General features: G+C 36.9%; 1 protein-coding gene across 22 annotated transcripts in view; it reads left to right on the forward strand.

The window, feature by feature from the left end:
* NOD1 (nucleotide binding oligomerization domain containing 1) overlaps positions 1–22,765 on the forward strand; it is a 99,866-nt gene that overhangs the window by 15,650 nt on the left and 61,451 nt on the right. For 16 of the 22 annotated variants that reach the window (XR_015740342.1, XR_015740343.1, XR_015740344.1 and 13 more), the window contains 6 exons: positions 8,262–8,436; positions 12,010–13,813; positions 14,165–14,248; positions 15,144–15,227; positions 19,631–19,714; positions 22,065–22,148. Coding sequence is in view for 18 of the 22 variants with exons in the window: in XM_087917781.1 (XP_087773907.1) it covers positions 8,262–8,436; positions 12,010–13,813; positions 14,165–14,248; positions 15,144–15,227; positions 19,631–19,714; positions 22,065–22,148 (2,315 nt within the window). In the remaining 4 variants the exon portion in view is untranslated. Of the gene's footprint in view, positions 1–8,261; positions 8,437–12,009; positions 13,814–14,164; positions 14,249–15,143; positions 15,228–19,611; positions 19,715–22,064; positions 22,149–22,765 lie in introns of all 22 variants that reach the window. The other 6 variants (XM_087917783.1, XM_087917788.1, XM_087917790.1 and 3 more) reach the window with 3 other exon arrangements.

Below are 22,765 nucleotides of genomic sequence, written 5' to 3' on the forward strand. Positions count from 1 at the left end.
CGAGGCGGTGATCAATCCTGTGGCGTTTTGCCTATCCCTGCCACAGACGGGACGTTGGTATAATTACCTGTGAATATCCTTTCTCGTTGGACTGAGAGTCTAGTGTGGGTGTTCCTCATATCTCCTTATCACGTGACTGAGCCTGCCAAATCATAGCCACCGTTGCTATGGATACCCCAGCTTTCAGCAAAGGATTCTTGGCAGAATTCATCGTGTTCTGAAAAAGATTAAAACATCCTTCTCCCCACTACCAGACCTCCACAGGGTGGGCCTAGACTCTCTCGCAGTCCAATGAGAAAGGACATTCACAGGTAATTATACCAATGTATTAAACTGCTGCAACAGTCTAGTTTGGGACTTATCAAAGCCGGCGCGCCCCCAGGGAGGGTCAGGTCTGGTCCTCATCCGCTGCTCCAATACAACTGTCTAGAGCACCCATCTGCCAAAAGCCACATCTGGAGACGCAAAAGAGTCCAGACAGCAATGGCAGATAAACGGAGAGATGACCAGGTGACCGCCCAGCAAATCTTCTCAATAGATGCTTGAGTAGCCCAAGCTGATGTTTTGGCTGCCCTTCTTGTGGAGAGAGCCATTAGTCTACTGGCCACAGGGAGACCCCGAGTCTCGTAAGCCAATGCTATTTGGGATCGAATCTACCTGCCCATAGTTGAAGGGGAAATCTTGTTTCCTTTTTTTTTTTTTTGAAAATTTTATTTGGGTTTTCACAAAAACAAAATACAAATAAAACATCTTTTTTGAAAATAGCATGGTCCCAGGTTATCACTTCTTCATACAGACACAAAACTCAATTTCATGCTCATTTTTATATTCTATTCCATATCTTATTACCATTTTATATTTTCTACATAGTTTTTCCCCTCTTTTAATTTTCTCAACTTTGTTTTAATTATCTCAGTTCAAATCATTATATTTATACTTTTGTCTGTCCTGTTACAATTTCACATTATCTTTTCTTATTAAGCAAATTTTTCCCTGTAGTTACCAATTAGAGTATGATACCTTTATATCCTTTAATTTTATCCATTCAAGCTCTTATTTAGCTTCAATGTATACCTTTAAGATTATAGCATTCAATATAATACATAACTTCCAATTGAATTCTGCTTGGTACATTCTTAAAATATACACTATATTCTTAAAAAGAAAAAATTATATATATATGTAAATAAAACACATTCCATTCCAATGCAATTCTATCATTAATATGCATTAAAATCTTAACATCTTTAACATTTCTTTTCAATTAAATGTCATGCTTCCTTGGGAACACTTATAAACTTTCCATAGTTAATTCTTTTTTTCCATATTTCTCACTTATATTTTTATAAATCATTACTAATAATTAAAAATGTCCCTTTTTAATTCTCTCAATCGTTTTAATTCATTTATTTATTAACAAACATCCCACTGCATTACAATAAATATTTTATCCATCATCATATTTTCTAAAGTTATTTCTATTTGTAATATAACAAAGCTATCTTATGTACCTTTGCAAAATCCCTTTTACAATTAAATTTTCACCCATTATCTCTAAACAAACTTATGGTTACAATCCTTATATCTTTTCCCTGTTTCTCCATTTCTTGTTTCTGTCTTTTTCAACTTCTTTTCCTAGCCTTCTTCCCCCTCTTCTTCTCCCTCCCCTTTTTACCCCCTCGTCTCTCTACTTCTAACTCTCATCTGTAATCCCCTCTTCTGTTGCTTTCTAATATTATACTTATCTTTTAAATTATTCTTGTTTCCTAATGAAGCTGGTTGAAAGGAAACGAAGAGACTCTGTCTTTTGGAATGAAAAAGTCCTTTTAACCCTGTCTGGGTTGATCCCTCCACAACCCAGGGGCAATCACAGAAGGACCTAGCAGCTGGTGGATCCCATCTGCAATACCTTGTCTGATGGATGAAGACACCACCTCTCTCATAGAATCTGACATGTCAGACCCTGAAGGGCCCCCTGGGCAAAGTCCTGCAGCAGAGGGAGTAAACGTGGATTGAGCCCTAGGCTGTTGACTGAAAGGCTGGCTAAAGGGTGGCAGAAACTGAGGAATGGCAGGAGTAGGCCAAACCACAGGCCTGTTGCTGGGGCCTTTTCTGTTTAAATCTTGAGGAAGGGCAGGATGGAGCTAAATAGCTTCCTCTGGTGACCAAGACTGTGGGATTTGAACATTAACTGTTTCCAAATCTGTCCTAGCAACAGTTGGATGGAGTGAGAGTTGGCCCCTCCCCTCCCTTTGCTCCAGGCCCTTAGCAACTGTCATCCCAGGCAGAGGTGGGATTCAAATTTTTTAACAACCAGTTCTGTGGGCATGGCTTAGTTGGTGGGTGTGGCTTGGTGGTCATGTGACTGGCTGGGCGTGGCCAACTCAACGTCACTCACATCAAGGCACGCATCTCCTCGCCTGGCCTCTTGTGACTGTGGGGATGCTACAAAAGTCATAAGTGTGAAAAATGGTCATAAGTCACTTTTTTCAGTGCCATTGTAATTGGTCACTCCACACAAGCAAATTACCAGCAAAGGAGGGGGAAAGAAACTCCAGAAAAGTTCCTGAGACAGGAAGTCTAGTCCTGCCAAGAATGTAGTAAGAGTTAATGGAGGGACAGTTTCTGTGAGCAACAGCAGAATGTTTCCTTCCTGCCTTCCTTACCTGATAAGGCCAGTAATTTCTTCTAACAACCAGTTCTCTGAACTGCTTAGAATGTTAACAAGCGGTTCTAGCAAATAGGTGCAAACTGGTAGAATCCCACCCCTGATTCCAAGGCCTCATGTCTTCTCTTCTCCACATGTTCCTCAGCCTTGGATTTTTTCTTTCTGGCCATAGCTTTGGCTTTAATTCTAGCTGCAGCCCCTTGTGCTGAAGAATACTTTTTGGATCTTCTGCTGTGCCTTGAAGAGGCTTGTGCCATAGTAGCTCTTCTCTGCCTGCTTCCCCTTTCATTCCTTCGATTGGGAGTTACTGTTTAAGCAGTCACTGATTCCAGGCCACACAGGCCTTTCAAGCAGGGGATAGCTCTCCCACCCCACAGTACAGTCAGTCAGCTGTGCAGCAGGAGCCTCATGCAGCTAAAAGAGAGGAATTAGCCAATTAGGCAAATGTAACCCCTGTTGCTGCTCTGCCTGTTCCCCCAGAGACTTACAGCTGAAGACTTAATCTGCAGGGGCCCTCAGCACCAGGAAACGATATCTGGCCCTGGAAGCACCCTTTTGGGGGGAAGATCCCTTCCAGCCCCTGTGCCGGATGAGCATTCAGAGGAAGACCCAGGCCCATCCCCTCTTCATCCTAGGGCATGCAGTGAGGAGGGATAAGGGAGAAATGTGAGTGGTGTGGTCTATGGGGGAGGAAGAGGGGCCCTGATCCCCTTTATGGGCTGCAACTGGAAAGACTGGTTAAAAGGACAAACTGCGCATGGCAAAGTTGCTGGAAGCAAAGTATGCATTCGTGTTGGAGCTTATCTGTGTTTTTGGCTTCTTCCCAACTGTGGTTGCTGCATTATTTGGTAGAAGTCTGCAATTAATCATTCTTGCCTGCTATAGTAATTCCTTCAGTGTGGTTTGTGTTGGGTTTTTTATTTTGAGTTAACTTTACTTTGGGTTTGGATTGCATTTACTCCCTTCATAAACTGTTTTCTTTAAGAGTTTGAAATCCAGCCAAGGATAATTGTACATTGGGGCCAGGTTGGGGCATTAAAGGGACTTTCTTCTATTTTTGTGACTTGGTTATTTTTGGATTACACCCCAGTCATCACACAGCCTGATCGGAGAAGAATGAATGAAGATTGAGGAACAGCATGGCTGGGCTGGGTGAGAATTTTCCAACTTTTGTTGAGGAATTTGCCCCTTTAAAAATTGGCTTGAATGACAGTGGGACTGTAAAAGATGGAGGTGGATTTGTTTACCTTCCATTTCCTGAGAATAGCGGTGAATAAACACAAATATTGAAATAGATCTGGACAATAAATTGAACTATTTGAGAGAAATAAGTGTTAAAAGAGGAAAATTGCAGTGGCTATCTTAATGACAATATTAATTGGATTTTATTGAACTAAAAACTTTTTTGGAATGTAAAACTTGGATCTTGGAACCCCTAAAATAAAAAGATTTGGCTTATGTTATATGTAGTTAAAGGAGAGGAGTAGAAGAGAAATAGAGCAACAGAGACTCCTGCTGGCCGGAAAAAACTCTTAGAGTGAAAGTAAAGAAAAGAAAGTGAGATTAACAATTGACCATGGGTAGTTTGTTGAAAGAACATTGTTACAAGACTCAGATAAACTGTCTGCACCTGAAAACTGTTTATAGAGAGAACTGCAGAGAAAGAGAGTGGAAAGGGTGAGTTTAAAACATTGTAACTCTTTGAATGGATATGGATTTTATAAACCGAGCAACTGAAACTGAAAAATAGGAGTTTTTTATAAAGCAAGTGAAGCCTTTTTTTTCTTTCAACTCTCCTATCTGGTGATATATAATCTGTTTGACACAATTTTGGAGTTTGGTGTGCCTTTGTGGATTACAATTTATCAAGAAGTAAACAATATTTTTGAAGAGAACTTTGGGCTATGGATATTTTGGCTTTGTGAAATATAACAGATAAAAGGGTGAAGTGACCTGAGGTCTGAAAATAAGAACTGGGAATAAGAAAGGAAATCGTTGGACTGTTTCAGGTGTATTGTTTAAATTGGGTATTGTGGGTATTGTTTGATTTATTATTGTTTGGTTATTGGTTTATTGTCTCTGTTAAATAATTATTACTTAAAATATTTTCTTGTTTAAAATAACCAAAATGACAAGCAATACAAATTTAAGTAAAACAGAGGAAAAAATGCATCTGCACCATCAGCAGCAGCAAGTCCAGCAAATCTATAGACGGTATGTTGCATAATGAATGACTGAACACCTTTCAGTCAGAAATGAAAATGATGTTTCAACTATTACAAAAAGCCATGGCCAGGAATCATGATGATTTGGCAGATAGGATGCAAAACATGGAGGATAAAATAGATAACATCCAGCAAAGAATCACTAAAAATGAACAACAGATTCAGAAAATAGAAGAGATGGATTACAGATTGACTGCGCTTGAGCGATCCCTAATAAAGGCTGGAGTTGGACAGAGCAGAATATTTCCCAAGATTTCAGAATATTGAGGAGGAAAAAGGGGAAGATCTTGCTGAAAAAATGGGAGAATTGTTGGTGGATGTGCTGGAGGAGAGCAAGTCCTCTCTGGGATAGATGAAATATTTAGAATACACACAAGCTACGTGACAAGGAACAAACTCTCTAGAGAGGTACATGTGAGATTTTCAAAGAAGACAATAAGAGTGGAAATACTTCAAAAAGCAATATAAAGGGAGAGAAATAATCTTGAAACAAATACCTAGAAGAGTAAGAGATATAATGGAAACAGTATCAATTTTTGACAAGATAACTAATAAAACATGATGTAAACTTTAGATGGCTGATACCTGTGGGAATATTGGTGATTTGGATGGAAAAAAGACATAGATTAGATATAACAGATAAAGCAGGACAATTCTATTATTAGCATTTTGCATCATATGAGAAAAGAGAGAAGGGAGGAAGTAGATGTCAAAAAACTACTAACAAAAATGTTAGTAGTGGGAAGCACACAACAAGAAACTTGAAACCGCAAAAAGAGAGAAGGGAATGAGAAGGAAAAGACAGCTAGAACAGAGAGAAATAAGATCAACTAGAACAACAAAAACTATCCATAAATAAACAATGGAAGAAGAAACAGAACTATTATCAATCAATATAACTCATCCATGAAAAGAAAAAGATTTTTAATAAATTAGAACAATTAAAACTAGATTGAATTTGTCTTCCAGAGATTCACATTAAAAAATAATATAGCAAGTTATTAGAGTATCCCAAAATTGGGAAACTATATTCTTCATTAGCACAGAAAAAAAAAAGGGGGAAGAGGAATTATGTATTAAAGAAACAATAATGGCTAGACAAATTTTTGCAGATGAAGTTGGGATGATATTGATGGTGGGGGTAACAATGAATCAAAAACAGATGTTGTTAATGATATATGCACCTAACAAGAGTTTTATGGAAAACTATAAGAATTGGAATATGAAAATATTTATGTGGTAGGAGACTTCAATGCAATTGTAGATAAAGAACTTGATTATAAGAGTAGTAAAACAGGAGTAGTAAAAAAAAAAAGCTAGGAAAACATTCCTAAAATCTTTTTTAAAATGATAAAAGAAATAGGAACCCATGATGTATGGAAACATACCCCAAGAAAAATCAGTATTCATTCTATTCAAGTAGACATAAATCCTGGTCTAGAGTAGACTTGATATGGAGGTCATCAATTGAAAGCATGTGTACTAGACTAGAGATAGAAATAGAACCCAATGTTTGATCATAATCCTGTAAAAGTTGTATGGAAAAAAACAAAAACGAAAATTGAGATGGACATTGAACCAAGTGACACTGCAAGATAAAGAATTTTTATATGAAGTATGGAAAAAGAACTGGACTTTTTTTTAAAAAGAGAATAGGAAAGAAGAGACTTCCTTGCAAAACTGTAAGGGATACTGCTATATATACTGCTATAATCCCCCTATACCTGGGGATTAGTCATAATTTACATGGGGAAGAAAAACAATAAGAAGAAACAAAATAAGAAAATGTTAGAAGAACACATAAGATTAGAATCAGAACTACAGAAAGAACCACAAAAAAGAAATTGAAAAATCAAATGGATATAATAAAACACAAAATGAATCTGTTGGAAAAAGATGAACTGGCACAAAAAAGTCAAAAGTGTAAAACAAAACTTTTTTGAAAATGCAGAGAGAGAGAGAGAGCGAGCAAACCACAGTAAAAAAAAAAAACACACCATAGTTCAGACCTTCCAACTTCTCATGAAAAAAAAAAAAAATCTCGTGAAGTTGAAAGGTAAAAAAAATATGGTAGTTCAGACTTGCCAACTTTGCAAGATCTTTTTTTTTCTATGAGAAGTTGGAAGGTTAGTTTTGCTTTTTCCCTCTTTTTGGGAGGCGAACGGGAGGAAAATGGAGGAGGAATTTTCCTGCCTGCCATTCTTCCCTCAGTCTGTGCTAAGCTTGAAGAATAGATGACAGGCAGGAAAATCCTCCCTAAACGCTGAAGTTTCAGAATGGAGGCTTTTTGGCAAACGGGAGGAAAATGGGGAGAGGGAATTTTCCTGCCTGCTATTCTTCCCTTAGTCTGTGCTAAGGAATAGCTCCTTTCGGCCACTACAGAAGTGGCCCGGTGGAGAGGCAAGGGTGCGTGTGGGGCACTCCTTTCGGCAGCTAAAGAAGCAGCCTGGTGGAGAGGCAAAGTGCTTGGGGCATTCCTTTCAGCCATGATAGAAGCGGCCCGGTGATTAGGTTAAGGTGCGTGGGGGAGAAATTAAAACATCCCTCAGAAAGATAGCCTAGCTGTTTTGGGGGGGCTCTAAAGAAAATAAGACCCTATTTTATTTTCTAAGAAACACAGGTATGATGGAATTGACAGAAGCAATTAAGAGACAAAAGAATAATAAAATGCCAGGGCCTGATCGGCTACCGGCAGAATTTTATAAACTACAAGATTATTCTATTCTATTCTGTTCCATTCCCATCCCCATCCCATCCCATTCCTCTTCTTTGATAGTAGATTAACTATATCCTATCAATGTTCAGGAAAAAAAAGTTTGTTTATTTTACATAGGCCTTTTTATTATTACTTGCTTAAGGACATAAAATATATAGAAATAAATGGACTGGGCTGGTTGTCAACTGCTTTTCCTGAATTCTGCACTTGGATGGACACTTTGAAATGAAAAATTCTTTAAATGAAATATGGAAGCTTCCTTTGATTCTAGAAACCTGTTCAATCATATTCTAGATCCCCTGGAAGCTTCTATACATAATAATGAACACATAAAAACTTTCGTGTCCCATTGTGCGTGTGTGTGTAATGAAATAATATTCCTCCAGACATTGGGGTACACCACTTGTATTTCCTGAATTAGGTATCTCGCTTATCTTAGTATAACTTCTGGAATTCTCCAAACTTATCACCTGATTGTATTGGATGTTAGGAGATTGTTAAATACACAGGGAGCAATCACACTAATTGTATTTTAATTAATTGTATTAACATTTATTAGTGTTATAGCCATTTACCATGTATGATGATGTTTCAGTGAATAGTTACTTATAGCCTAAATATGCTTGAGACTTTATCTGATCTTTTCCTTAAGGTCCGTAAAATTCTAGACCTAGCCCAGAGTAAAGGTGAGGAAGTTGCAGAGTATTGCCTGTATGTCCTGCAACAAGCTGGTGATGCTTATTATGACTTACATCCTTGGTTGGAGGAGATTGGCTTTCGCCCATCAGAAGTCATTTGTAGCAAACCTGTGGAAAATACTGACCCAGGTAAGATATCCAGTTAGGAAAGTTTGCTCTTGTTCTTTTAATTTTTAAAATTAACTTTTTCAATATAGAAACAAAGCATGATGATGATGGGGATAATATAACATAGAAAACTAATAGGATAAAGCCAAAATTCGTTAAAAAGGGAGGATGTACAGGTCAGTCTCAACTTACAACCATTAGTTTAGTGACTGTTTAAAATTGCAACAGTGCTGACAAAAATGACTTATGACTTTTTCACATTTACCACTGATCCCCCATTATCACATGATCAAAATTCTGGCACTCTGCAACTGGCATGTATTTATGACAGTTGTACTTTCCTGGGATCATATGACCACTATCTGTAACCTTCACAGCTAGTTTTGGACAAGCACGGTCAATAGGGGAAACAAAATCAACTTAGCAACTCCATGATTCACTTAATAGTTGCTCTGGTTTGCTAAACAATTGTGACAAAAACTAAAGTAAAATAGAGCACAATTCACTTAACAACAGCATTGTGTAGAAACAGAAAATTTGGGCTCCATTGTGGTTGCAAGTTGAGGACTTCCTGTAAGATGAATGAATATGTAATTTTAAGGAGTTTTGAAAGAAAATGTGAAATCTTCTGAATATAGGCAATCTAAAATAAAAATATATTCCACTAGTTATGTATCAGAGGAGAGAACGATTGGGTCATCCAAGAATTAAAATATTAAAAATCTGTTTCAATTTAAATATAAGCTTGTTCAGATGTTTGTTAAACAGATCCTTTTATTTTAATTTGTGGAATTAAATATATAAATCTTAAAACATAATGGATTTGATTATTTATATTGAAAGCCTGGCAGAATTAAGATTAAGTTGATGAGAGTTGTGAATAACAAATTTGTCGAAGTGTCAAGAGTGGATCTTAGGCAAAAGTAGACATGAAAGAAAAGAGATAGTACAAAATATATAAGAAAAAGTATTTAAAGAGTAATAAGTTAATGCTTGGAAAGGGGAAGCTCCTTGGAACAGAGAGAAAGAAATGGAGGAATAGGAGGAAGTACTATGGTTCAAACTGAAAAAGGAGTGAGGCAAATATAAGTGATAGCCCTTTTTGAATACATGAGATTTTGATCAATATTTACAATGTGTGCTATTACTGCCATGTCATCGGGAGAACACAAATGATTTGAAGTCAGTGATCAATAGACTGATTAAATAAGGATAGGGATTTGAAAATTATCGTAGATGAAGGTTCCATGTTTGATTGGGAAGTGTAGTAAACAATTGGAAGTTATACAGAAATGCAGGTAGGTATTTTCTTGGAATGAGGAAATGGATGGAGAAACTTTATTATAAAACTACAAGTATAGATATTGATAGGAAAGCAACAAAATGAATGTGTTTTATTGTGAGGAAGTAAAGTATTTTGAAGGAAATGTAAAATTGTCCTGCTCCTGCTTAATTTGTTATATGGGATTGAGAGTTGGATGTGTAAAGAGAAAAATAAAAATAAGTGGAGTATGGTAAGAATTGGTTCTTAAGAGGTAAAAAGAATCAAAATATAGTTTTAAAAATGAGTGACTGAATAAATATGGATTATAAAAATGTGAGTTTAATCATTCAGAGAGAATGTACAACAATGGAGTTGAAAACAAAACAGGAATAAGAGTGAAGGAGGCAAGGCAAGATGAAGAAGACTATCTAAAACATTGAATGGGCATAATCAAAATAAAAGTTGTTGGATAATATGGAATGGTGTAGTACAGTGATGGCTAACCTTTTCAGCTTGGTGTGTCGAAAATCGGGAAAAAGTGTAGCCTTCCTCGGGTCGTGTGTCAGTTCAAGAAATATCAATAATTTGGTAATATTTGCAGCCCTAATAAAGAAAGAGTTATATTTTTAATATATTTATTAGTTCAAAAAGCTAAAAGTTTTGGAGATTTTTTTTGGAGGGTTTGCGTGGTGCTCTGTGAGGATGGTGAGAAGCAAGAACTGCAAGAGCTGCTATGGAGGCAATTAAAGCTTAGAGGAGCTGGAGAAGGGCTGAATGCTGCAGACTAGACATCCAAGCGTTTTACAGTGGGAGAGAAGAAGGGAGAGCCACCAAGACAGAAATGCAGATTTTAGTATTAATTGCACTTAATTGCCACCCGATGCTGCTTATCGTGAGCACTGTGTCTGGTTGTTGTGGTGCAGTCCTCCTGCGATGTTTATGACGGACTGGGGTGGGGTGATCACACAGGGCTGTGAAACTCGTCTCCCTGGTCTCAGGGCTGCAGGTGCAGGATGTGGGGATTGGAAGGCCACCTTACAGGGCTGTGAACCTCATGGATCTCCTTTCCTCCTGTAGCATTCCTGAGGTAATGAAACTGACAAACCTCAGTTTATGGCGGTTAAAACTGGTTCCCTGCTGCAAAGATCTTGTGGCAGAGGTGACACCATGCCTCCACGCAACAAGCAGGGAGCAGGGATTGGAGCAGAGCACAGGCAGCCTCTAAATGTGCAGGTTTTCCCCACACCAACAGGCGTGTCAGTCAAAGTGCCTCGGCGTGTCATGAGTGACACGCATGTCATAGGTTAGCCATCACTGGTGTAGTACATTAGTTTTAGCTGTATTTTCTTTCCATGCAATTTATTGGCTTAAGTTCTTACTTCTCTTCTGTGCATTGTCCTGAAGAGGAATAGCATGGGGATCATGTATATATTTAGGTATCATTTAAATAAGAATATCACAATTACAAAATGCTAGCTTTTGGAGGTCAAAGATATTTCTATATATTACATGCCATAGAAATGGGAGGGGGGGAAAAGACAACATTGTAGTTGATACATGGTTAAGTCAATTTGGTTTCCCCATTGACATTGCTTGTCAGAAGGTCGCAAAAGATGATGACTTTGGGACACTGCAACTGTCATTTTAATTGCATAACTATCAGAGTGCTACAATGGTTTTAAGTGTGAAAAATGGTCATAAATCGCTTTTTTCAGTGCCATTGTAACTTTGAATAGTCACTAAATGAACTGTTGTAAGTCAAGGACTACCTGTATTGAATTCTTGGTAACTACTTGCCACAAAACAAAATGATAGGCATTATAATCATCATATTTGAGAAAGAACCCACTGGGCAAGGTAAGTGAAAAATGTATATAATTTTATATAATAGTTATTTTACTATTGTTTATTATTGCAATTGGATTTAGAGTAAAATAATTCTGTGACAATTTGCAAGTTGGAAATATGCTAATCTGAGGAAATTACACTTTGTATATTGTGGGGGATGAGACATCAATTTCCCAGCATACATTTACAGCAATATACTTCCATGGAGGAAGTCTATCTGTGTAAAGAGAAGCTTATGATCTAAATATTTGGTGTTTATGAGTGTATATGTGTTTTACTATTATTTTTTGAGTGCCAATCCCTTGAGAAATTCTATAGCTGCTTTGAAAATTCTTACATGTTCCAGAGAAACATGAAAGGGTAGAACAAAACTTAAATAGATCATATCTATTCGTTTACATTTTTTAAAGTGGTTCTTAAAATCTTTCCGTTAGGTGACCTGCATTAAAATTTCATTTAATAATACTCAGCTTTATCTTTAGTCAGCAGATACCAGCAGAAACTTAAAGATGAATTGGGCCGAGAAACAAAGTTCATCATGTCATATGCCCAAAAAGAAGACATGTTGCTTGAAGAAATATATTCTGCCAACATTATGGAGTTTCTCAATCATAAAAATGAGAAACTCAGTAGTGTGGATGGCTTTGAAGATCTACTTACTGACAATTTGGGGCTGATCAATGAAAATGGAGAGACCATCTATATCTTTGGGGATGCTGGGATTGGAAAGTCCATGTTATTGCAAAAGATGCAAAATCTCTGGTCCAAGAATGCCTTTGATGTAGGGGCCAAATTCTTCTTTCGTTTCCGATGCCGAATGTTCAGCTGCTTTAAGCAAGAAGAAGCTTTTTGTTTAAAGGATCTTCTCTTCAAATATAACTGTTTCCCAGATCAGGATCAAGAAGAGGTTTTCAACTTCATTGTAAAATTTCCTCATACTGTTTTGTTTACATTTGATGGCTTTGATGAAATTCATTCTGATTTTGATCTCAATAGTATTCTTGAAATCTGCTCTCCCACTGAATCTATTCACCCACTTGCTCTTCTGGTGGGCCTCCTCAGTGGAAAACTTTTGAAGGGATCTAGAAAAATTCTGACAGCCAGGACAGGGACAGAAATTGATAAAAACATTGTCCGGAAGAAAGTACATCTCCGAGGGTTTTCCAGTAGTAACTTGAAAGATTATACTAAAATGTTTTTCAAAGATGAAGGATGTCAGACTTTGGTTTTGAACCAACTGGAAGCCAATCCAAATCTAAGCAGTTTGTGTTCGGTGCCATTATTTTGTTGGATTATCTTCAAATGCTTTGAACATTTCCATTCTGCATTTGATAGTCATGAGCTCCCAGACTTCACTGTCACTCTAACAGACATATTCTTGCTCATGACTGAAGTCCACCTGAATCGCATTCAAAAGACTAATTTGCTAAAGAAGAACAACAGAAGCCAAGAAGAAACATACAGGTCCAATAAAGAGAAATTGTTTGCACTGAGTAAAATAGCCTACATGGGGATGCAGAAATCTCTCTTTGTCTTTGAGCAAGAGGAAGTTCTTAGTGACCTCCTTAAGCAGGATTTACATTTAGGATTTCTCAGGGCAGTTCCTAATTATGAAGGTGCTGTAGACCAATCTTCTTATGAATTCCTGCACTTGACCTTGCAATCATTTTTCACAGCTTTTTATCTGGTAACAGATGAGAAAGTGGGGGCCAGGGATTTGCTGCAGTTTTTTGCTGAATGCTCCATACAAGACACTACTCTGTCTTCCTGCTTGCCTCTTTCCTGGTCAAAAAATTACCACCCAACAGGAGGGGATCCTTTCCGAAATAAAGAGCACTTTCATTTTACTAATCTCTTCTTGTGTGGCTTGCTTTCCAAGGCAAGGCAGAAACTCTTGAGGCATCTGATTCCTCTGAGTACAATCAAGAAGAAAAGGAGGATTCTTCTTGCCTATTTTTTTGAAAGCATGAAGTCTCATCTGAAAGGTCTCTCTCGGGCAAGGCTGAAAGAATACAAACAGGTGCAAGTAATGCCAAACTTTGTTTGGATGCTGAGATGCATCTATGAGACTCAGAGTGAGAAAGTTGGTAAAGGGGTTGCTAAATGCATGCGTGCCAACTATATCAAGCTGACTTACTGCAATGCCTACTCTGCTGACTGCAGTGCCATCTCCTTTGTTATGCATCATTTCCAGAAACGCTTGGCCCTAGATCTGGACAATAACAACATTAATGATTATGGGATCAATCAACTGCAGCCTTGCTTTAGCCATCTGGCAGTACTCAGGTACAATAACACAATGATCTAATAGAAACTACTTCTTGAAATAATCGGGGAGCAGGCTCTTTCTCCTCCCACCCCCTCTCATTTACACAATGCTAGTAAAAATGTCCTTTGAGTAATTCTAGGAATTCCTAAAATATTACTTGTAGGAATTATAATCAGTTTCTTTCAGTGATTAGTTTACTTATTTATGGATAAATTGCTTCAGTTAGTGGAGGAGGAAAAAAAGAGGCCATTTTGTTCTGTATTCAAACATTGACGATATCACAAAGTAAATCTGCCGATGCCTCTTTGAACTAAGGATCATACTTAACTGAACCAGCTACTTTATCACATGTCTTTCTTTTACTTTAGGGTGAGCGTGAATCAGATCACAGATCAGGGTGTGAGAGTACTTTATGAGGAACTGTCCAAATTCAAAATAGTCTCTTATTTGGGGTAAGTATAAAGGACGAACTCAGATACTCATTGTGTGAAGGGAGTGTTCCCATTATCAAAGGAGTAATGTGAAAGAGTAATGACTTCCACATATTTCTAGATTCTTGCCAGATCATTTGATTCACTACTTGATTGCTATCAACACACATTTATTTATATCCTTCCTTTCGTATTTTTATATTTAGTGCAGCATCATGAAATAACAAAATATCAATTGGTAAGTTATTGAATGGAGATGAATTGAAGAGCACTAGGAAAACTAGGCAGAGGTGCGATGCCTGGTTCATTACATGTTAATAGACCCATTCTTCTCTCTGAGCTTAATTATTTGCTTCCAGGTATTTCATTACCCAACTAAGTAACATTATCAGTGCTAAAGAGTGAGATCTTCCTGTTTTTATAATATAGCTTGCCATGCCAGTGCTGCTGGTGCTGGTGGTAATGATGGTGAGGTGGTGCTAAGGGTGGGTGGGTGGAGGGTTCCTCTGTGGTCAAATAAATAAAAAGTAAAATACAATTGTCGTAAGAGGAAATATTTTAAAAGAAAGCTATGTACCTTCTATCTGTTAATTTCTGTTTGAATAGTGCGTGCTTATATTTGCCCACTTAGAAGAAGCTGCCTTTACTTTAATGGCTTTTATTCTAAAGTCAATTGAAAAAGCAGTATATGCATCAAAAGCTACTGAATAAGCAGTGTTCCGTAACAAATTTTAAGAGGTCTGAAACTATATGGAACTGCTTCTGTAATTTTTATTGATTCTTGTGCAAAGGAAAACAAGATTCTGTCTTAATTAGATTACAATTAGGAAATTGTATTTGTACTTTTTTTAAAAAAAGTATTTGATGTAATTAACATAATTACTTAATATCCTAACTGCTATTATTCCTTCCAAAGCTTATATAACAACCAGATTACAGATATTGGAGCAAAGTATGTGGCAAGACTCATTGAGGAATGTCCAAGTCTCATCTATGTTAAGTAAGTATCTCTTCCATCTGTATACTATCCTATCTCTCAAGTGATTAAGCCTTCAAAAATTGATTCTGCCACCTCAACCACCTCAAGATTTTTCCATATAATGCTATTGGATATGAAAGTTAAGTATCTCTGAGCTTTGGAACAATACAAGTGTGCAGTATGCAGGCAGAGCCCCTTCCATGGAGAATGTCCTTTGCATTACTCTACCAGCAGCTGCCATAACAGAATGGAAGAATAAGCTTGTTTGAATCTGGGGGTGCCTGCTTGTATAGTAAAAAGTACTTCTGAGTTAACCCAGTGAAATTGTCATGAACACCAGTATGCCCATAAATATTAGCCTTGGTGTCCTGCTGCCTGTCACCATCTGATTTTAAAAATAAATGTTAGATTCTTTTAATTAATGAATATGAAGTTATCCCTTCAATCATGTCTGACTTGGCAATTCTATTGACCAGGATCTTGTACTGCTTCTGTGAAATGTTCTGTTCTCTAATTAGTGTCAGCTTTGATGGTGTCCAACCACAGTGTTCTTTGTCAGACTGGTTTCTTTTTACCACTAACTCTTCCAAAATAATTGCTTTCTCCAATGATTTCTCCCATATGACATGGCTAAAATATATGAGACATGGTTTTGTGATTTTGTCTCTTTTAATTAGCAATTATCAATAAATGAGAAATTGTATGCTGCAGTCATCTTGGTAGAATAGAAACATAGTGGGTTGTACATATATGTATAGATAGACAGGTAGTAGAATAGATAGAACATAGAATAATAAGGTTGGGTGGGAGTTCGGTCTTCTAGTCCAAGCTCCTGATCATGGCAGGAGTTCTTAAACCATTCTATACAAATTATTGTCCAGCCTCTTCTTGAAAACCTCCTGTGATAGAACACCTACAACTTCTGGAAGCCAGCCATTCCACTTATTAATTAATTGTTCTCACCCACAGAAACTTTTCTTTAGTTTTAGGTTGGATCTCTCTTTAATGATTTTCCACCCTCCCTTTTCTATGTGAAGCCCCTAAACTACTGGAAGATTGCTATCATATCACTCCTAATCATTCTCTTCATTAGATGAAACATACCTAGTTCCCACCATCATTCATCATACGTTTAGCCTCCACACTCTGGATCATCTTTGTTCTTGTCTGCACTCTTTCTGGGGTCTCAATCTCTTTTTTTATTACATTAATCAGATTTGGATGGAGTATTCCAAGTGTGGTCTCAACAGTGCATATAAAGTGGCATCATCACTTCACATGATCTTCATATTATCACTTCACTGGACCCTATTTTTCTCCACTGAATTTCATTTTGTTGAAGAGAGACCTGTGTCAAGGTCCTTCTGAATTTCTATCCAATATCTAAAGTATTAGCTATTCCTCCTAGCTTGGTATCACCTGCAAATATGATGAGTTCTCTTACTAACTCTTCATCTAAACCTTTTATAAAGATGGGACTAAGACAGAACCTTGAAGTATCCTTCTGCATGCTTCCCTACATGTAGATGTAGTTCCATTGAAGACTATCCATTGAGTGTGGTTGATTAGCTGTGATTCCATCTGGTGAATGTACTACCCCACATTGTTCTATCTTACAAAAAAGTAGGCTGTGGGCTACTTTGTCAAATGCTTTACTGAAGTCTAAATAAACTGCACACAGTTTCCCCTATCTACTAATTTAACCTTTTTTGTCAAAGAAGGCAATAAGGGTTATCTGGCATGACCTGTTTTTGATAAACCCATGCTGGCTTCTTTTAATTATCTTGTTCATTTCTAGATGCTCACGAATTCATTGATTATCTTTTCCAGGATCTTCCCAGGTATTGATATCAAGCTGATTTGTAGTTTCTTGAATATATTTTTCCCCTTTTTATAGATTGCAACCACATGAGCTTTTTTCCTGTCCTTTGGTAGTTCCTCTGTGCTTTAGGAGCTCTGAAAGATTCTGTTCAGTGATTCCAAGATCATGTCTGCCAGCTTCTTCAGAACTGATTACCTGTCCAAGCATCAGGCAGAGGCAGGCGATCCAGATTCACTGCATGGGCTACAGGAAATCTTGGACAGATAATCAACTTACCTGTGCTGCACAGGCTGCGGCTGCTGCCAGACACCTTTGGCCCCTGTGCCCTTGCTGCCTCTCTTGCTGGCCAATAGTTTCTACAGTGCTTCGGCAATCCTATGAACAAAATTCAGCCACATGGCAATCAGCCCACCCTTATGAACAACAGCAGGGATACTGTAGTGATGCCATACATATCCCTCTCTGAAATGGTGCCCACTTCTGGGAGGGTACCACATGACCTCCACTATATAGGGAGGTTGTGGGCATAAGATTCATTGTGAATATTTTCAAAATGGGGGTCACTTCCAATTAGACCATTATGTAGGAAGACCTTGTGACAGAGTGGCTTCTTCCCAAAGTTATATCAAAAGGGTAAATGACCAATCTGTGACAGGAATGGGGTAGGGAGGAGGGTATGGTACCCAAAGCCTATGGAGACCCAGTATGGAAGCAGAAAGCAAAGCACAGGGCACATCAGAATGGGAGATGCCCTGGTCACCTGTGAGCTAGAGAAGTGCTGCAATGTGCTGCAAGCCTGGGCCTGCAGTAGACTTCTCAGGGCCTTCCCACTCCTAAAGAACCTTATGCTCTGCTTCACAACCTGCCTGGTCACTTAATGACTGCAATGGGTAGAGCAGAGACTAGTCAGTAAGTGAGGCAATCACCTGGGCAGCTCACTTACAATAACAACTTGTGACCATAATAAGCATTACGGTTTTGTATCACTGACCACCTGTATTCAAATTTAAGAATATTCTTCCCGTATGAATGTTTCCCAAAATTATTTTAAGATTGTAGTTTTGGCTAGGATTCATCAGCTTTTTCCATATAAGCACATTAGTGCTAAAAATTTAAGACCTTGTTCAATATTTTAATTGCCTTGTTTTAGAAGGATGAGCAATCGCTTCTGTCCATTAGATTACATTTTAATTTGTAATTATATTACAAATTAATTTACATATTCTGTCAACAAAAATTTCCAAGATTCAACTTGCGTATGGTTTGTGCAATGTGCATATCTGTTCAGTTTTAATGAATCAATTAAAAGTAGATGATAAGCCCACTTAAAAGCCTTTAAGCAGTTGATAAAGCAGCCTTTTGTCTATTCCTTCATGGGCTTTTATGGGGGTAAAAGCCCATGAAGAAATAAGGTAAAAATTATTAGTATTCGGATCCTAAATGATTCATTAATCATAGTTCCAGGAAGATTTCCATTCTCTCCCTCCTCAAAACAATGGATCAGAGGATATACTTATCTATTTTTTATTCTAAAATGTTGATGTATTTTTTTAAAATATCCATAGGGAAAATTTAAGAAAGCTAATTGTATAGTATTGTACTATATTTTATGAATAGTAGAATTTATGAACTAGTATTTCTTGTTAGAACAGTACAACAGTACAGTCAACAATACAGATTTTAATAAATGTTTAAAAAAAACAGGTCATATGACATAGCTTTGGAATATCTACAATTTCGGAAATAGAAAAAAAATATTGCGTTTGATCCATATGAATGGATGGATAATAAAAAGAGCTACTGAAGTTTGAATTAGTTCACCAAGAAGTCTATCTATTGATGAATATTACTGTAATCACTCTACCTTTAAAAATTCATAAAAGAGCAGAAAGAGTACAAAGTATGAACTAAAAGCATATTGTTCTACTAAAAGACAAATAATTATGCTTAAATGCAATGCTAAATCTTGGTTGAATGATATCAGAGAAGACTAGTTTGCTAGCTTCTTCTAAGAATGTTGGAGGTTTCCACTTTTTGAAAAATTAGCTATTACTTCGAGCAGAGGTGTTAAACTGGCAGCCTGTGGTCCGGAAACATCACGTGCAGGCCACGCCCACCCCAACTCTGCAAAGGAAAAATGTTGCAAAATATCATGTGATGGCAACATGATGCCACAAGTTTGACACCCATGACTTAGAGTATGGAAAATTATAACTGTAAAGTAACAAAATTAGCCTCAGCTGGTTTAGGCATGTCTTCACATGCAAGCTGGTTTAGGCATGCGAATCACAGCAAAGATATAATTGACAAATATTTGCAAGCTGATGTCAGTTAGAAAGAAGATGGGCAGCAAAGTTAGGTGGTTTAAAACTCCTACATATCCTACATACCACCATGAATCAGAAAGCCAGAACATAAGTAATAAAGCAGGATAAGGATTGGAACTGAAATTATAAAATTATATGCTGGGGTAGGAATGGGGCATAAGGCTAACTGAGCTATGGTGAAAAGGCGAGTTTTTTCCAAACAATGTTAGATAGCTAAAACAGCACTGAAAAAAAAGTTTGTTGATTTGATTTCCAGGAAAACAATTTCATTACAGGATAGGAGCAAACAAGATAACAACCGAAGGAGGGAAAAGTCTTGCTAATGCCATCAAGAAAAGTAAAACTATGTATGAAATTGGGTAAGTATGGCATTAAAAAAATGTTCTGGACAGAAACCAGTCCTCATTTAATGATGTTAATTGGAACCAGAAACTCTGCCATTAAGTGATATGGTCATAAATTTAAAAAAAAAACCTATGTGACCTTGCTGCCTAGTGGCAACACTTCCACGAGTCCAGTTGTGGTCTTTAAGCAAGGACCACACGGGTCACTAAATGAGAACCTCTCGTGACCATGACTTCCCCACTGAGTTTGCTTGCAAGAAACTGACAGGTCACAAATAGTGATTGTGGGACACTGCAATGACCATTAGGTATGAAGTCTGGTTATTTATCACCATCATATGTTTGAACCAGTTCTGAATAAGTTGTTGTTAAACAAAGACAAGCTGTAACTTCATTTTAACATTTATGTTGCTAAAAAGTCTAGCTTTATTAATGCTCATTTCTAATCTCATTGTTAGCTTCCTTGTCCTGTACTTGACATGAAAGCATTTTCTTCGCTCCATATCTCCTATCTTTTAGAATTTTAAAAAAGATATCTAAATTTAGTTTTTAACCATTCACTGGATATAAAAGACAATGTGTAAACAAAACAAAAAAGTAACAGAAAACAAACTATACAAAAGCATAAATTAAATTCTGCATCATTGGGAACTATATAGGCAGCAACCCCTAAATAAATGTGATGAAAATTCCCAAAAGTTAATATGTGAATTGAATCTCAGGATTAAAAGCTAAATTGGGAGGTCCAAAAGAAGGGTAGCAAACTACTTTTGTATTATTGCTAAGAAAACTATGAGTGTCCACAGAATCACTGAGAGCTGAATGTGATTGAAAAAGTTTTTCCATTTAAATATATATTTATATTTATAATATATTTTAAAATATATTGAATACATTTACAATCTTATGTACAAATTATAAATATCCATATTAAATTAATATGTCCAAAAAGGCATTTGCAGAGATGGAGGATCTCTCAGGAATTGGTTTGTTGATGTATGTTAAAAAAATCCAAATCAAATGTGAATAAAGGGATCTGTACTTAAAAGATTGTTCAATATATTTTGCTACTATTAATTTTTCAGCTTAAGCTATTTTTTTACACATATATAGTTAAATCAAACAATGATGTGCTTTACTTTTGCAATATTTTGCTATAGGAAATCTGGCAGTTAACAAGGAAAATTAAATTTAATTGGAATTGTATAAGGATTAGTTGACAGAACTCACTGACTTTGGACAAGTTTATTCTCACAGAGTTAGTGTTGTAGGAATAAAATAAGGGGATAAGAGATTTTAGACTTGAGTTTCCAGAGAAAAAAAACAGGAAATAAATGCAACATATAAAAATACCTACTTGCAAATTTGTTTTCCAAATGAATAAGTTTAATTTTTTTAATTCATTCTGTTCCCGTATAATGTTAAACCATATGCATAGGTATTCCTTGATTTATGACCACAATTTCGGCGTAGAATTTCTATTGTAAGCCATTACCATCATAAGGTGAGTCAGCTTATAATCGGACCTGATTTTACTGACATTGTTATAACAGTCATAAGAATCACATTTTTATAATTCAATTCATGCAGTTGCTAGTGCAAATCCAGTTAAGCAATGGTCTTTGTCAGAAACCAGCAAAAACATTATAAATCATGATCACAGGATACTGCAACAGATTGTAAACAGTTTGCTATGTACCCAAAATTATGATCACCTGACTGCAGGGATGAGATGACAGATTTAAGTTCAAATTTAAGTTGTAACTGAATTTTTCAGAAATTGCCATTAATTCAAGCCATTATTTAGTAAATGGTTGTAAGTCAAGAACTACCTATATTTCATCTATAGATTATTGAAAAAGGCACAATTGACCTAATTCACATATTATGCTAAACCTGAACATGCTATTGCCATTCTAAGCACTTTCCCTGTATGAGGACTTCAATTTCCTGAATTCTCAACTAGTATGATCTGTCTATGGAAATTCTCAGTTATTCAGGTCATGGTTGTCCCAAAGATGCTTTCTAGGCAGAAAGTCCAGTTGCCTTTTTTTTAAAAAAAAAAAGCATCTTTGAGATAGTGTGATTCTGATGGCTTATCGTAATGTACGAAGCTAGGAATTAGGAGATGTGAGTTCTAGTCTGCCTTAGGCATGAAAGCCAACTGGGTGACTTTGGCCAGTCACTCTGCCTCAGATTAATTTGTCTCAAAGACTTGCTATTGTGGGGAAAAGGTAAGGATAGAAAGGAGTATTCTTGCTGGGTTGAGTTACTTATAAACATAATAAACACAGGATTTTAAAAACATTTTTAAAAACTCATGATGATAACGTTCTATAATGTACCTGGTCTTTGTGTCTGGCAGAATGTGGGGTAACAAGATTGGAGATGAAGGAGCAAAGGCTTTTGCGGAGGCATTGAAAAATCACCCCACCTTAACCAATATCAGGTAAAATACTTATGAGTAGACTGATATTCATGCCACATGCCACCCAAAAGGCCATCTAGGTTTCAGAATTGCTCAGTGAGCTTTGCGGAACCAACATTACCCTGTTGTGCAGAACCTCAATATTCTGGTGTCATTCTCAACATTACCTCTCTTTTCTCTTTCATCCTATCATACAGGGCATCACAATGCTATTTTTTAAATTCCCCACAATACCTTTGCCAGGGCCTTATTTACACAGTTATAACATTGGAAAAAATTCAAAGCTTGGCTAGATAGAACAACCAAATATTGTTTGGAGAAATACCTTTGCAGACAGTTGGATCACCTTTCTGCAGCCCTTTGATTCTATTCTGTTCATGATCATTCAAAATTTCTGTTATACTTTCTTGCCATTTTGAGATAGAAAACATGTAAAAATTAAAGGGGCATGTCGAACTAAAAATATTTCTCAAAGTTGTCCAAATATCCTTCTATCAACAGAAAATCTCTTTTCTGCCATCAAGTAATTGTCTAGATTTCTGCAATGTAGATATGATAGCCCAAAACATGGATTATATAGTCACATTCTGTGATCCTCCCCCTCACAGTACAGCTATAAGTACAGCTCTAACATTCTA

The sequence above is a fragment of the Pseudonaja textilis genome, chromosome Z (assembly GCF_049901715.1).
Source record: "Pseudonaja textilis isolate UNSWEBS1 chromosome Z, rPseTex1.2, whole genome shotgun sequence".
NCBI lineage: Eukaryota > Metazoa > Chordata > Lepidosauria > Squamata > Elapidae > Pseudonaja > Pseudonaja textilis.